The sequence below is a fragment of the Entelurus aequoreus genome, linkage group LG23 (assembly GCF_033978785.1).
Source record: "Entelurus aequoreus isolate RoL-2023_Sb linkage group LG23, RoL_Eaeq_v1.1, whole genome shotgun sequence".
NCBI classification, from domain to species: Eukaryota; Metazoa; Chordata; class Actinopteri; order Syngnathiformes; family Syngnathidae; genus Entelurus; species Entelurus aequoreus.
The window spans coordinates 37,199,303-37,215,864 of NC_084753.1; the positions used below are offsets into that span (position 1 = coordinate 37,199,303).

Consider the following 16,562-nt stretch of genomic DNA (forward strand, 5'->3'; position numbering starts at 1 on the left):
CCCAGTTTAAATAAAAAAAATTCATTTCAGTAGGCCTTTAAAGCACGTTTTCAAATTTAACATTTATTTAATTAAACATTTATTTTAGTCTGACTGAATAAGCATTAATAACATGCAATTTGTGCAAATAGTAGATTTGTAATAAGACCTGTTAAATTAATTTCCATGATATGCTATCAAAGTAATGGAAGTGCGTGAAAACATAATAGAATGTGTATTCAATGCTAATTAAGTAACCACCAACACAAAGTAGATTACTACACTTTAAAATTACGAGACCAAGATGTTCCTTTCAAGCAACATCCATCCATTTTAATACCGCTTGTCCCTTTCGGGGTCGCGGGGGAACCATATATTTAATAATATTAAGCGTGACTGTAATATATAAAAAACACAGTTAAAGTATTAAATAACAGAATATAATTCTCATAGTGAACATTTACAATTAATTGCTGAAAAAAACGCTTGCATTTGCTACATAGGCCTGCTAGCATGCTAACGATAGCATGTTAGCTTCGAACAACATATCGGGTAAATAACAGAAATAATCATCAAAATATATCATTTACATTACCTCATTAGCCGCTTGCACTAAAGAGGAGTCAAATATATATTTCTAATTTTTACACCAAATTAAATGGGACTTTTTGGTTCTGTGGCTTGGCGAAGCAAGTGTGCACCATTCACTATTGTCCGAGGGAAACACGTGTTCGGCGAACATTTGTTCCGCACCTCGACGACGTCAAAACAGGAAGAAGAAAAAAACAAGATGGCGTTTGACGGAGAAGACGTTGTCGTCGTTATTACAGTTCGTCGATCGTAATCGTAAACGTACATGTACACATATACGTCGTTTAATAGAGTAGACATCTTTGATGATTGTTTGTATCCTGATACATTAGTCTGAGCGCACTTTGAAGTCATAGACACAGTGTGAGTGTAAAGTGTTGTGGTCGTGTGAAAATGTCTAAATTACAAATGTTGAGGGCGTTGGTGAATCAGCGACTAACTGCCGCTGTTGAAGAAATATTTGAGGTGTTTGAAAGAACGATAGCAGAGTACGAAGACGAACTTTCGAGAACAAAAGAGGAGAAGGAGCGACAACGTCAACTACTGGACGCTGTTTTCAAGAAACATCAAGTTGTGTCACACAAAACAGGTTTGTTTACTTCTTACTCTCACATGTCTACTAACTTTATATTTATTTATTAACAATATTCTTAAATATAGTGTATATAAGACGATTAATTGTCTTGCTAACCGCCCGGTTCTACCCAGTTAGTAACTTAGTTACTTCATTGTAAGAGTAACTAGTTATTTTAGCAAAGTAACTGAGACATTATTTTTCATGTTGTTATTTTGTGCACTATTACGTTTGATAACATCTTTAACGTCAAATATATTTATTAGAGATGTCCGATATTATCGGCCTGCCGATTTTATCGGCCAATAAATGCTTTAAAATGTAATATCACAAATTATCGGTATCGCCTTTTTATTATCAATATCGGGTTTTTTTTGTTTTTGTTTTTAATTAAATCAACATAAAAAACACAAGATACACTTACAATTAGTGCACCAACCCCCCCAAAAAAACCCTCCCCCATTTACACTCATTCACACAAAAGGGTTGTTTCTTTCTGTTATTAATATTCTGGTTCCTACATTATATATCAATATATATCAATACAGTCTGCAAGGGATACAGTCCGTAAGCACACATGATTGTGCGTGCTGCTGGTCCACTAATAGTACTAACCTTTAACAGTTAATTTTACTCATTTTCATTAATTACTAGTTTCTATGTAACTGTTTTTATATTTTTTTACTTTCTTTTTTATTTAAGAAAATGTTTTTAATTTATTTATCTTATTTTATTTTATTAATTTGTTTAAAAATGACCTTATCTTCACCATACCTGGTTGTCCGAATTAGACATAATAATGTGTTAATTCCACGACAGTATATATCGGTATCGGTTGATATCGGTAATTAAGAGTTGGACAATATCGGATATCGGCAAAAAAGCCATTATCGGACATCCCTAATATTTATGTTAACTGATCGAAGAATAAAAACACTTTATGCAGTGTTTTAGAACATGTGGCATTTATCTGATCTCAATAGATCGTAGTGTGCCATAAGATATAATAATAATAATAATAATACCTGGGATTTATATAGCGCTTTTCTAAGTACCCAAAGTCGCTTTTACATGTAGAACCCATCATGCATAGAAATAAAGATGCACAACAATAAATATTCAAAGTAACAACATTAAACATCAAAGTACAAAATCCAAAAAGACACTAAAATGAATGTGGCCTTTAAAGGGGGAACTGCATTATTTTTGGACTTTTCCCTATCGTTCACAACATTATAGGAACACACATGTCATTTTTTTTTTCTTTGGGTCGGGGGTGGATTTTTTAAAGATGAAACACTTGGAAGATTCGGCTAATGAAAGTCACTGTTGTAGCCTTCAAAGCCTCTAAAAACCACTTCAAACCCCCTCCATCAAACTTTTATATACACACTGCAATTATACTGTATATAATGTAGTAACAGACACCTTCATAACAATATGTAATATGTACAATATACACACTGCAAGTATATATATAATGTAGTAACAGACACCTTCATAACAATATGTAATATGTACAATATTCACACTGAAAGTATATATATAATGTAGTAACAGACACCTTCATAACAATATGTAATATGTACAATATACACACTGCAAGTATATATACATTACACTACATTATAGTGCATTACAAATTCAAACGCGTTTCGTACTGACACAAAAGCTAGCTTATCCCTTGATGTAGCTATCTTTTTTCGGCTAATACCGTAGCACACCGATGTGTTACTATGCTAGAAAAAGAGTTGCTCAGTGTTTGGTCTTACAATAACAATGTTGCTACTGTTTGGTTATAATACAAGTTACGGAACATAAATGAAGTATTGTTGACGGTTTTTAAATGCATATTTTAAGTAATTTAGAGGTAGAAATGATTGCTCCCATTAGCTGCATTTCTAGCAACCAAAAACGAGACAATTTCTATGTTAGAAAGCGTACATAAACAAAACATTTTGTCTTCTTGTCCCACATAACTATTGTAAATGATAGGCAAAAGTGCAGTTCCCCTTTAAGTCCTAGTAATACATATTGTGATAGTTGGTCCAATCCTCTGTATGTTTGATTTTCATAACAGAAACTAAAAGCTTAGTTGTTGTTGTGCAAGAAAGCCAAGTGCTTTATTCGACACGGATGACCACATTATAGCGTCTTTGGTGATATTTGTTAGCATCAAGAAAATATCCTTGTGGAAGTCGATCCCTACCCGTTCCACGGATATCACGTCACAAGAGCCAGGCGTGCTGTTTACCAGAGTTGTATTTTTTCCCATGCAGATTTAACACAATCTTTGCGTGTAGCTTTTCTCCAGTCTCTCTCCACCTCCTTCCTCCGCTGGCCGCCCACTGTTACAGACAACAGATGATTATATTAACACGTACCACCTGTGAAATCTAATCACCTGCCAGCTGTGTCTCGCCGTCCCGCACATGCCCCGCCCCTAGCTGGTGGTGCTCCGCCCTCGACACCATTGCCAGAGGCGGTGACTTTTGCTCCTGCAGACGCGCTGACGCACTTCCCTCCACAATCTTTAAAGGCCTACTGAAATGAAATTGTTTTATTTAAACGGGAATAGCAGATCCATTCTATGTGTCATACTTGATCATTTTGCGATATTGCCATATTTTTGCTGAAAGGATTTAGTATAGAACAACGTTGATAAAGTTTGCAACTTTTGGTCTCTGATAAAAAAAAAACTTGCCCCTACCGGAAGTAGCGTGACGTAGTCGGTTGTTCGCTTCCTCATATTTTCCTATTGTTTTCAACGCAGCTAGAGCTATTCGGACCATTACCCCATTAATTTGAGCGAGGATGAAAGATTCGTGGACGAGGAACTTTAGAGTGACGGACTAGAATGCAGTGGAAAACTTTTTTTTTTTTGCTCTGACCGTAACTTAGGTACAAGCTGACTCATTGGATTCCACACTCTCTCCTTTTTCTATTGTGGATCACGGATTTGTATTTTAAACCACCTCGGATACTATATCCTCTTGAAAATGAGAGTCGAGAACGCGAAATGGACATTCAGTGCCTTTTATCTCCACGACAATACATCGGCGAAACGCTTTAGCTACGAGCTAACGTGATAGCATCGTGCTTTCACTGCATATAGAAACAAAAAAAATAAACCCCTGACTGGAAGGATAGATATAAAATCAACAATACTATTAAACCGTGGACATGTAAATACACGGTTAATGCTTTCCAGGCTGGCGAAGGTTAACAATGCTGTGCTAACGACACCATTGAAGCTAACTTAGCAACCGGACCGCACAGAGCTATGCTAAAAACATTAGCTCTCCACCTACGCCAGCCAGCCTTCATCTGCTCATCAACACCCGTGCTCACCTGCGTTCCAGCGATCGGCAGAAGGACGAAGGACTTCACCCGATGCGTTTGGCGGCCCGGAGACGTAGGAAGTCAAGGTGAGGTCGGCGGCTAGCGCGGCTAGCGCTCCAACAAAGTCCTCCTGGTTGTGTTGCTGTAGTCCGCTGCTAATACACCGATCCCACCTACAACTGTCTTCTTTGCAGCCTTCATTGTTCATTAAACAAATTGCAAAAGATGTCCAGAATACTGTGGAATTATGAAATGAAAACAGGGCTTTTTGTATAGGATTCTACGGGGTACCATAACTTCCGTTTAACTGACTACGTCACGCGCATACGTCATCATACCGAGACGTTTCAGCCGGATATTTCCCGGGAAATTTTAAATGTCACTTCATAAGTTAACCCGGCCGTATTGGCATGTGTTGCAATGTTAAGATTTCATCATTGATATATAAACTATCAGACTGCGTGGTCGGTAGTAGTGGCTTTCAGTAGGCCTTTAATAGTATTAATAAAGTAGATGAATAAATCTTGGGTCGACTCAACATGTACATATACTAAATCTTGATATCGCCAGCAAACATTGCTGAACAACCGGGACATCGACAGCTAAATAATGACAAAATATAAACTTCACACCATAAAAACAACTGCAGACATGAATTGTAGATGCGACTAATATTTGTAGCAGGAAATCAACTGCAAACATTAGCGTCACGATCACAGCAGCACGGCACTCGTTATGTCAATCAAATACGTTACTTAGGGATGCACGAATAAGTCCAACTTTGTCTTTTACCGATTAATTCTTCATTTGTGAACCCCTCCAGATGTAAAGACGTGATGTGCCTCCAATCTTCTTTAAATACAGCGAGTGTCAAATTAAGTGAGGTCGTAGCGGGCAGTAAGGTCTTGGTGACGATAAATGGTTTAAATCTTTAAATATGATATTTTTCCTTAAGAGTGTAAAAATCCACTCCATCCCATTTTAATATTTTTTTCATGATCGCTTATGTATTTTCAAAATACGCCCAAATCTGCACTGATTCGGGTAAATAAACAGTAGCCTAATGGGACTCCAGACCTTCCCCTGAAACCCAGAAGGGCCCGGATGTGCCTCGAGGTCATGTGATTGCAACCCAGCTATTCTATCAACATCTTGTGAAAAGTCTTACATTTAAATACATCCTTGAAAGGTCTCAACACTTCTGTTAACAATATTTCATTTAGAATAATGACATCAACTAACTAGAAGAGGCAATTCCAGAAGGATTTCTGTGTGAATGTTCCAATGCTGAAGTTGAAGTGAAATGCTGACAGAATGTAGTATGAACGTAAGAATAGTTTGAATGTTGAAAAGTTGACGCTGAACTGAAATGCGAATGGAACGTAGGATGAATGTAGAAATTGTTTAATGTTGAAATGGTTGAAACGCTGAAATAGTTTGAATGTTGGAACGGTTTGAATGTCGAAGAGTTTTAATTTCCAGGGATACCGGAATTTGGTTTGGAACTTGGGAAAGTGGTAGTTTGGATGTGTTGATGTTGGAATAGGTTGAAAAATGTGGCAATTGTGCGACTTGGAAAAATGTCCCATTCATTTCAATGGGAACTTCCTGGAAATTTGGGGAAAAGCGGCATTTTTTTCTAAATGAATTGGTTGGTGTTGGAATTGTTTAAATCGGTCAACAAATGTTGAATTAGTAACAGTTTTTAATTGAGAAATTCCTGGAATTTCGGGAAAATCTGGAATTGTTCTAGTTCCTTACCAACTTGGTTTTTGTCCTGAAAATGAGGAATGTTTTGATGGTGGAACGGTTGAAATGGGTTGAAAAATGTCAAAGGAGTAGTCGAACCTAAGAAGGGAGGAAATAGGTTACCAAAAAAATGGAATTCCTGGAAATTTGTTGTCAGGTTCAAACACACTGATGACATCTATTAAACAAGACAAGAAGCAAGGAATTAAACGGAGACAGAATTAAATTTGGCTCAATTGAGGAAATACGTCTGGACTGTACTCTTTGTACAGTCTCACCACGCTCTGACGAAAGATTGTTTTTTTAAGATTAAAGTACCAATAATTGTCACACACACACTAGATGTGGTGAAATTTGTCCTCTGCATTTGTCCCATCCCCTTGGGGAGCAGTGGGCAGCAGCGGCGCCGCGCCCGGGAATCATTTTCCCCCAACTCCAACCCTTTGTTGCTGAGTGCCAAGTACGCCTCCTCTTTCATTTGGACTTTCCCTGATTACATGGCAACGGCTGTTTCTAAGGGACGGGGGTCGTAAATAGGGCTGCAACAACTAATCGATGAAATCGGTTAAAATCGATTATAAAAATAGTTGGCAATTAATTTAGTCATCGATTCGTTGGATCTATGCTATGCGCATGCGCAGAGGTGACCATTTTTTATTTATTTTTAAATAAACCTCTATTTATAAACTGCAACATTTACAAACAGCTGAGAAACAATGATCAAAATAAGTATGGTGCCAGTATGCTGTTTTTTTTCAATAAAATACTGGAAAGGATAGAAATGTAGTTTGTCTCTTTTATCCGATTATTAATCGATTAATCGAAGTAATACTCGACAGAATAATCGATTATCAAATTAGTTGTTAGTTGCAGCCCTAGTCGTAAACAGCCATCGCCTTTGGTTACAAAACAGTTCAAAGAAAAGGTGCTTTGAGGGGAGTCAGGCCCTGCTTCCTCTTCGCTTTGTAGATCTCAGGTCAAGACACAATATTTCTGTTGATTACAATACATCAAAGAAACAGAACACCTTCATGTTGCTCCCCATCCCACAAAGTGGAGTTTTACAAGCCTTTTGCTTGGTAGGATCAAAGACAGCTTTTGTCTTCTCGCCGGGAACTCATTGAAACACAAAGTTTTGTGATAACTTACAAACCCCGTTTCCATATGAGTTGGGAAATTGTGTTAGATGTAAATATAAACGGAATACAATGATTTGCAAATCATTTTCAACCCATATTCAGTTGAATATGCTACAAAGACAACATATTTGATGTTCAAACTCATAAACTTTATTTATTTTTTGCAAATAATAATTAACTTTGAATTTCATGGCTGCAACACGTGCCAAAGTAGTTGGGAAAGGGCATGTTCACCACTGTGTTACATGGCCTTTCCTTTTAACAATACTCAGTAAATGTTTGGGAACTGAGGAGACACATTTTTGAAGCTTCTCAGGTGGAATTCTTTCCCATTCTTGCTTGATGTACAGCTTAAGTTGTTCAACAGTCCGGGGGTCTCCCTTGTGCTATTTTAGGCTTCATAATGCACCACACATTTTCAATGGGAGACAGGTCTGGACTACAGGCAGGCCAGTCTAGTACCCGCACTCTTTTACTATGAAGCCACGTTGATGTAACGCGTGGCTTGGCATTGTCTTGCTGAAATAAGCAGGGGCGTCCATGGTAACGTTGCTTGGATGGCAACATATGTTGCTCCAAAACCTGTATGTACCTTTCAGCATTAATGGCGCCTTCACAGATGTGTAAATTACCCATGTCTTGGGCACTAATACACCCCCCATACCATCACACATGCTGGCTTTTCAACTTTGCGCCTATAACAATCCGGATGGTTCTTTTCCTCTTTGGTCCGGAGGACACGACATCCACAGTTTCCAAAAATAATTTGAAATGTGGACTCGTCAGACCACAGAATACTTTTCCACTTTGTATCAGTCCATCTTAGATGAGCTCAGGCCCAGCGAAGCCGACGGCGTTTCTGGGTGTTGTTGATAAACGGCTTTCGCCTTGCATAGGAGGGTTTTAACTTGCACTTACAGATGTAGCGACCAAATGTAGTTACTGACAGTGGGTTTCTGAAGTGTTCCTGAGCCCCTGTGGTGATATCCTTTACACACTGATGTCGCTTGTTGATGCAGTACAGCCTGAGGGATCGAAGGTCACGGGCTTAGCTGCTTACGTGCAGTGATTTCTCCAGATTCTCTGAACCCTTTGATGATATTACGGAGCGTAGATGGTGAAATCCCTAAATTCCTTGCAATAGCTGCTTGAGAAAGGTTTTTCTTAAACTGTTCAACAATTTGCTCACGCATTTGTTGACAAAGTGGTGACCCTCGCCCCATCCTTGTTTGTGAATGACTGAGCATTTCATGGAATTCTACTTTTATACCCAATCATGGCACCCACCTGTTCCCAATCTGCCTGTTCACCTGTGGGATGTTCCAAATAAGTGTTTGATGAGCATTCCTCAACTTTATCAGTATTTATTGCCACCTTTCCCAACTTCTTTGTCACGTGTTGCTAGCATCAAATTCTAAAGTTAATGATTATTTGCAAAAAAAAACATTTTTATCAGTTTGAACATCAATTATGTTGTCTTTGTAGCATATTCAACTGAATATGGGTTGAAAATGATTTGCAAATCATTGTATTCCGTTTATATTTACATCTAACACAATTTCCCAACTCATATGGAAACGGGGTTTGTAGATACAATTCTAACATTTTTTGAATGTGGAAAAATGGTAGTTTGAATGTCCAGGATGAGTTGAATGTGTTGAAGGTGGATGGTTTGAAGCAGAATGTGGGAATTGTGGAAGTTTGAAAAATGGCCAATTCATTTTGAATTGGGAAAGTGCAACAACAACAAAAAAAAGGAATTATGGGAAATCCGGGAATTTTTTTTTTTGGATTGTTAAAGTAGAGCACACAATTCCTGAACTGGCTGAATATTTTGAAGTTGGAACTGTTTGAATCAGATGAAAATTGTGGGAATTATGTATTGATCATAGCAATGCTGATACTGATACTTTAAAATTTCAAGATCATTAAAGTACCAGTAGAGTGGAAAAAACAAGTTGGCTTTATATGCTTAATTGTGTTCCCTTGTATCCATTAAACCATATCCCATTGTATTTACAACCCGCAAAGTATGTGAAAATATCTTCTAAACATCGTCATTTTGAATATCCCGCTCCGAATACCTTCGGTAGTTTTCTTAGATTGACGTCACTGGAGTAACATGTTTTCAGGCCAGTCATACTGGAAATACGCCAACATTAGAGAGAGAAGTGCTATCTATCATTCACAATCTTTATATAACACATGAACACGTTTTTCTTTTTTTATGCATTTTAAGTCGTAAATAAATAGTCAGTCAATGGGGGCTCTCTATTTTGCTCACAAAACCCTTTAAATAACCATCCAAAACCCGCCAACAATACTCTATTTAAGGGGTCACCAACCTTTTTGAAACCAAGAGCTACTTCTTGGGTACTGATTAATAATGCGAAGGGCTACCAGTTTGATACACACTTACATAAATTGCCAGAAATAGCCAATTTGCTCAATTTACCTTTAACTCTATGTTATTATTAATAATTAATGAGATTAACACTTAATTGAACGGTTTAAAAGAGGAGAAAACATGAAAAAAATGACAATTAAATTTTGAAACATAGTTTATCTTCAATTTCGACTATTTAAAATTCAAAATTCAACCGAAAAAAAGAAGAGAAAAACTAGCTAATTAGAATCTTTTTGAAAAAATTAAAAAAATAATTTATGGAACATCATTAGTAATTTTTCCTGATTAAGATTAATTTTAGAATTTTGATGACATGTTTTAAATAGGTTAAAATCCAATCTACACTTTGTTAGAATATATAACAAATTGGACCAAGCTATATTTCTAACAAAGACAAATCATTATTTCTTCTAGATTTTCCAGAACAAAAATGTTTAAAGAAATTCAAAAGACTTTGAAATAAGATTTAAATTTGATTCTACAGATTTTCTAGATTTGCCAGAATATTTGTTTAGAATTTTAATCATAATAAGTTTGAAGAAATATTTCACAAATATTCTTCGTCGAAAAAACAGAAGCTAAAATGAAGAATTAAATTAAAATGTATTTATTATTCTTTACAATAAAAAAAAAAAAATTACTTGAACATTGATTTAAATTGTCAGGAAAGAAGAGGAAGGAATTTAAAAGGTAAAAAGGTATATGTGTTTAAAAATCCTAAAATCATTTTTAAGGTTGTATTTTTTCTCTAAAATTGTCTTTCTGAAAGTTATAAGAAGCAAAGTAAAAAAAAAATGAATTTATTTAAACAAGTGAAGACCAAGTCTTTAAAATATTTTCTTGGATTTTCAAATTCTATTTGAGTTTTGTCTCTCTTAGAATTAAAAATGTCGGGCAAAGCGAGACCAGCTTGCTAGTAAATAAATAAAATTTAAAAAATAGAGGCAGCTCACTGGTAAGTGCTGCTATTTGAGCTATTTTTAGAACAGGCCAGCGGGCGACTCATCTGGTCCTTACGGGCTACCTGGTGCCCGCGGGCACCGCGTTGGTGACCCCTGCTCTATATACATATCATGACCTGAATATTAACTAAATATTAGCAATGTTGTTATTATAAGCGCTAATGCAGACTGCTTCTGTTTTACTGTGAGCAATAAAAACACAAAAAAAACTTGTTTTAGCCGCGATGTCCTGCTGCTCACGCATCATCGCATCTCGGTTCATCAAAGTTAATAAACTAACCTATAAATGGAAATATCCTTTGACGTAAATAAATATCTCCACCATGCTTTGACCATACTTGCCAACCTTGAGACCTCCGATATCGGGTGGTGGGGGGGGCGTGTTTGGGGCGTGGTTAAGAAGAGAGTATATTTACAGCTAGAATTCACCAAATCAAGTATTTCATATATATATAATATATATTTAGCAGCCCAGTTTGAGAAAGGACCCAAACTGGGCTGCTAAATGACATTTAGGGGTAAAGGCAGAGGGGGGCACACCTGGGACGCCAGATGTCGCCGTTGAGCCCTCCGGAGGTGTCGTGGGCCTATCAACGAAACACCAGTGAAGGAGGGTGCCCACCTGAAGACCCCAGTGAAGCTTTTGCCCCTAACCCCCCACCCCCCACTCAACACTAACTGCTGATTAATCTGAGGGATTGTACTATCTAGTCCTATGAGCTCAACTATATATATATATATATATATATATATATATATATATATATATATATATATATATATATATATATATATATATATATATATATATATATATATATATATATATATATATATATATATGAAATACTTGACTTTAAGTGACTTCTAGCTATATATATATATATATATATATATATATATATATATATATATATATATATATATATATATATATATATATATATATATATATATATTTTTTTTTTAAATTGTATTATACATATAAATAAAATACTTGAATTTCAGTGTTCTGCAGGCTATCCAATAGATGGCAGTATTGTCCTGTTTAAGAGTGTCACAACATTGCTGTTTACTGCAGACGAACTGCTTTACGGTAGACTAAACGTGACTGCTGTTGTTGTGTGTTGTTACCGCGCTGGGAGGACGTTAATGAAACTGCCTAACAATAAACCCACATAAGAAACCAAGAACTCTCTCTCCTTGTTGTGCACTCTACTCTCTAAAAGCCGTAGATGTTATGACGTCATTGGGCAGGCAAGCTGTTTATTTGTGGGAAAGCAGACGTGAGAACGGCTGTCGCCACTCAGGTCCGCATTGAGCTGGAGGGGGCGTGGCCTCCAGCTCCGGCTGAATACCGGGAGTTTGTCGGGAGAAAATCTCTGCCGGGAGGTTGTCGGGAGAGGCGCTGAATACCGGGATTCTCCCGCTAAAAACGGGAGGGTTGGCAGGTATGGCTTTGACTTTAAATTTTTGGGAACAATGGGGATCCCAAATACACAAAAACGGCTACCAATAAAAAAGAAAAGTAGGTTTTGCATAACAATATCCCAACCTAAAAGGTGTTTTGAGGTAAGAAAAAAGAGAAAGCCTTGACAATGATATAAGAAAAGTCACAATACAATCTCCAATCTTCTTTAAAAAAAAAAAACATTTAGCTATGCTCAATATTTATGTAAACGCTGTTGATAATTTTTCAATTCTTTAAACACTAAAACCTCTTAAAATGGTGCTTTTTTTTGCTAAATCATGTTAAATTGCTGAAAAACCAGGAGCTTCGGCTAAACAGTTATGCTGATGACACACAGCTGCACATTTCCATGTCTCCTCGAACACAATTGCATTTTAGATATTCAATCCTGGATGGCAGAGAACTTTGCAACACATATCAATCAATCAATGTTTACTTATGTAGTCCTAAATCACGAGTGTCTCAAAGGGCTGCACAAGCCACAACGACATCCTCAAATAATTTGGCCACACCTAGTGTGTGTGTGACAATCATTGGTACTTTAACTTAACTAAATTAGGAGCATTTGCAGCCTGTTTTAAAATGGTTGTACTATAAATTATTTAGTAAATGATATATCGCAATATACAAACCCCGTTACCATATGAGTTGGGAAATTGTGTTAGATGTAAATATAAACGGAATACAATGATTTGCAAATCCTTTTCAACCCATATTCAGTTGAATATGCTACAAAGACAACATATTTGATGTTCAAACTCATAAACGTTTTTTTTTTGCAAATAATAATTAACTTTAGAATTTGATGCCAGCAACACGTGACAAAGAAGTTGGGAAAGGTGGCAATAAATACGGATAAAGTTGAGGAATGCTCATCAAACACTTATTTGGAACATCCCACAGGTGAACAGGCAAATTGGGAACAGGTGGGTGCCATGATTGGGTATAAAAGTAGATTCCATGAAATGCTCGGTCATTCACAAACAAGGACGGGGGGAGGGTCACCACTTTGTCAACAAATGCCTGAGCAAATTGTTGAACAGTTTAAGAAAAACCTTTCTTAACCAGCTATTGCAAGGAATTTAGGGATTTCACCATCTACGCTCCGTAATATCATCAAAGGGTTCAGAAAATCTAGAGAAATCACTGCACGTAAGCAGCTAAGCCCATGACCTTCGAGCCCTCAGGCTGTACTGCATCAACGAGCGACATCAGTGTGTAAAGGATATCACCACATGGGCTCAGGAACACTTCAGAAACCCACTGTCAGTAACTACAGTTGGTCGCTACATCTGTAAGTGCAAGTTAAAACTCTCCTATGCAAGGCGAAAACCGTTTATCAACAACACCCAGAAACGCCGTCGGCTTCGCTGGGCCTGAGCTCATCTAAGATGGACTGATACAAAGTGGAAAAGTGTTCTGTGGTCTGACGAGTCCACATTTCAAATTGTTTTTGGAAACTGTGGATGTCATGTCCTCCGGACCAAAGAGGAAAAGAACCATCCGGATTGTTATAGGCGCAAAGTGTAAAAGCCAGCATGTGTGATGGTATGGGGGTGTATTAGTGCCCAAGACATGGGTAACTTACACATCTGTGAAGGCGCCATTAATGCTGAAAGGTACATACAGGTTTTAGAGCAACATATGTTGCCATCCAAGCAACATTACCATGGACGCCCCTGCTTATTTCAGCAAGACCATGCCAAGCCACGTGTTACATCAACGTGGCTTCATAGTAAAAGAGTGCGGGTACTAGACTGGCCTGCCTGTAGTCCAGACCTGTCTCCCATTGAAAATGTGTGGCGCATTATGAAGCCTAAAATACCACAACAGACTGTTGAACAACTTAAGCTGTACATCAAGCAAGAATGGGAAAGAATTCCACCTGAGAAGCTTCAAAAATGTGTCTCCTCAGTTCCCAAATGTTTACTGAGTGTTGTTAAAAGAAAAGGCCATGTAACACAGTGGTGAACATGCCCTTTCCCAACTACTTTGGCACGTGTTGCAGCCATGCAATTCTTAGTTAATTATTATTTGCAAAAAAAAAAAAAAGTTTGAGTTTTAACATCAAATATGTTGTCTTTGTAGTGCATTCAATTGAATATGGGTTGAAAAGGATTTGCAAATCATTGTATTCCGTTTATATTTACATCTAACACAATTTCCCAACTCATATGGAAACGGGGTTTGTACATTTTAAGCCGTAACTCCCATCCCTAGTAAAAAGTACCCTTACTCGGCCTGGTCTTCTTTTCCTGTGAATAATGTTGTACGAGTGGCGTGTTTGTCCCCCACAGAGATTTTAGGCCAGTTCATACAATAACTTGGTTTTCTTTAGTACATGTAAACATTCTCAATTCCTTATGTGACTGAGCAGAGCTGGATGTTTCTAAAATATATGTTTGTCTTCTTGTGTCCTGCAGATGTCTGTGAAGAACATCTTCTACCTGAGCAGCAAGAGTGGAACTTGGGGGTAGAGCAGGAGGACCCACAGCCCTTCAGCATTAAAGAGGAAGAAGAGGCGCCACAGACACTGCAAATTAAAAAGGAAGAGGAGGACCCACTGACCCCTCTTTTGGAAGAGGAGGGACTCGGCATCAGTCGGGAGGGAGAGTATCTTGAAGGACTGGAGGAGGTTGATGTCACCAAGATGCCAGTGACTGGTGTCCCTGTGAAGAGGGAAGATGATGAGGTCAAAGGTGAAAGTGAGGAGAAGAGAGAGGCGGAGCCTCCAAGCAGCAGCTCAACTCAACACATGACAACAGAAGCTGATGGAGACCACTGTGGAGGATCACAAGCAGACAAGCTCTTAGCTCCACTATCAGATAGTGACATTGACGCTAAGGATGAAGACTCTAAAGATGATAAGACATGTCACACTGACAACACACGCTTCAAATGTTCTTACTGTGAGAAAGCTTTTAAACACCGTTGGAGTCTGAAAATACACACGAGGATACACACCGGAGAAAAACCTTTTTCCTGTTCAGTTTGCGGTAAAAGTTTTGCACAAAGGGCATATTTGAAAGTACACATGAGTACACACACTGGAGAAAAACCTTTTATTTGCTCAGAATGCGGCAAAGGTTTTGCAACTAAAAGTGCGCTGAAAGGACACACGAGAACACACACTGGGGAAAAGCGTTTTTTTTGTTCATTCTGTGCAAAGGGTTTTGCACATAAAAGTGTGCTGGAAGAACATATAAGAGTACACACTGGAGAAAAACCGTGTGCCTGTTCAATCTGTGGTAAATGTTTTGTACATCGTAACTCTTTAAAAGTACACATTAGAACGCACACAGGAGAAAAACCTTTTACATGCTCAATCTGTGGTAAAGGTTTTGTCGAAAGTACAAACTTGAAAGTACACACAAGAACACACACCGGAGAAAGACCTTTTTCCTGTTCAATCTGTGGCAAAGATTTTACTCAAAGGAACCATTTGAAAGCACACATGAGAACACACTGGTGAACAACCATATTAATGTACAAGCTGCAACAAACGTTTTTGTCACCTAACCGAACTTGGAAAAACACACACAGGAGAGAAAGTGTTGAGTTGCAGTGTGTGTGGTGAAAGATTCTCTTCTAAGTACCAGTGTAAGAAACACAAGTGTGCTGGTGAGAACAGCAGCAGCAAATGAAGATGCAGGATTTGAAATAAACTGTCAAAACTTTGCTAACTTTGACTTTCTAACATCAGCACAAAAAACATGTGTGACATCATTGTTGTGTGTGTAACACTATCTTGTTAATATGCTTCTACAATTTATATATTAAATATTTTAGATTGATGCTTTTTTCAGTCAAGTCCACGTTAATATACAACATTGTGTGTTTTAATTTAAAAAATGTACTAAACAATTAGACTGAAAATGTGAAAGTAAACAGTACAAAACATACAATAAACATTTTAAGTGTATGTCGATATTCATCATTTACTTTTGAACTTATTCATAGTGTTATGTAGGTTTTCTTTTGTAATAATGAGGGGTTGCATATTTTTATTTCCAATTGTAAATGATTCCATAGATGAACTCCTTTACATGATATACATATTTGTTTTACATGTGTTCATACCTTTGCTTTTGAGTACACATAAATCCCTCTTAGTTCATATTTACTGGTTCACATCTGAAACATCTTCTGGACCACTTCTGGAAGCATATTATTATTTACTTTATACATCATTTGAGCAGTTGTCTTTTATACAAGATCATTTACTTTTAAAATGTGTGACTTTATGAATCATTTGTTGGGTCTCTGTAATCCATTCTATTAATTATCTTTATTACTCTCTTCTGTAATATGAATATTGTTTTGTGATTGTTTTATATGTATGTCCCCA

The 16,562-nt window shown here is 37.3% G+C and overlaps 4 protein-coding genes across 6 annotated transcripts in view; 2 read left to right on the forward strand and 2 right to left on the reverse strand.

The window, feature by feature from the left end:
- LOC133640713 (gastrula zinc finger protein XlCGF8.2DB-like) overlaps nucleotides 1-3,480 on the reverse strand; it is a 24,151-nt gene extending 20,671 nt beyond the window's left edge. For 2 of the 3 annotated variants that reach the window (XM_062034284.1, XM_062034283.1), the window contains exon 1: nucleotides 575-736. The gene's annotated coding sequence lies outside the window, so the exon portion shown is untranslated. Of the gene's footprint in view, nucleotides 1-574; nucleotides 737-3,398 lie in introns of those variants that run through there. The other variant, XM_062034286.1, reaches the window with a different exon arrangement.
- LOC133640585 (oocyte zinc finger protein XlCOF6-like) overlaps nucleotides 1-16,562 on the reverse strand; it is a 404,169-nt gene that overhangs the window by 122,214 nt on the left and 265,393 nt on the right. The window lies entirely within an intron of this gene.
- The window catches only part of LOC133640587 (gastrula zinc finger protein XlCGF57.1-like), a 173,026-nt gene that overhangs the window by 107,758 nt on the left and 48,706 nt on the right, over nucleotides 1-16,562 (forward strand). The window lies entirely within an intron of this gene.
- LOC133640701 (oocyte zinc finger protein XlCOF22-like) lies at nucleotides 711-16,141 on the forward strand. The gene is made up of 2 exons (XM_062034263.1): nucleotides 711-1,159; nucleotides 14,638-16,141. The coding sequence occupies exons 1-2, from the start codon at nucleotides 964-966 to the stop codon at nucleotides 15,684-15,686; spliced, it is 1,245 nt and encodes a 414-aa protein (XP_061890247.1). The 5' UTR covers nucleotides 711-963; the 3' UTR covers nucleotides 15,687-16,141.

What these genes read in the sequence shown, in the direction of transcription:
- LOC133640701 (XM_062034263.1), top strand. Translation starts at nt 964, where the DNA reads ATGTCTAAATTACAAATGTTGAGGGCGTTGGTGAATCAGCGACTAACT. An exon ending in AGTTGTGTCACACAAAACAG is followed by an intron (nt 1,160 to 14,637) that starts GTTTGTTTACTT and finishes TGTGTCCTGCAG; the next exon opens with ATGTCTGTGAAGAACATCTT.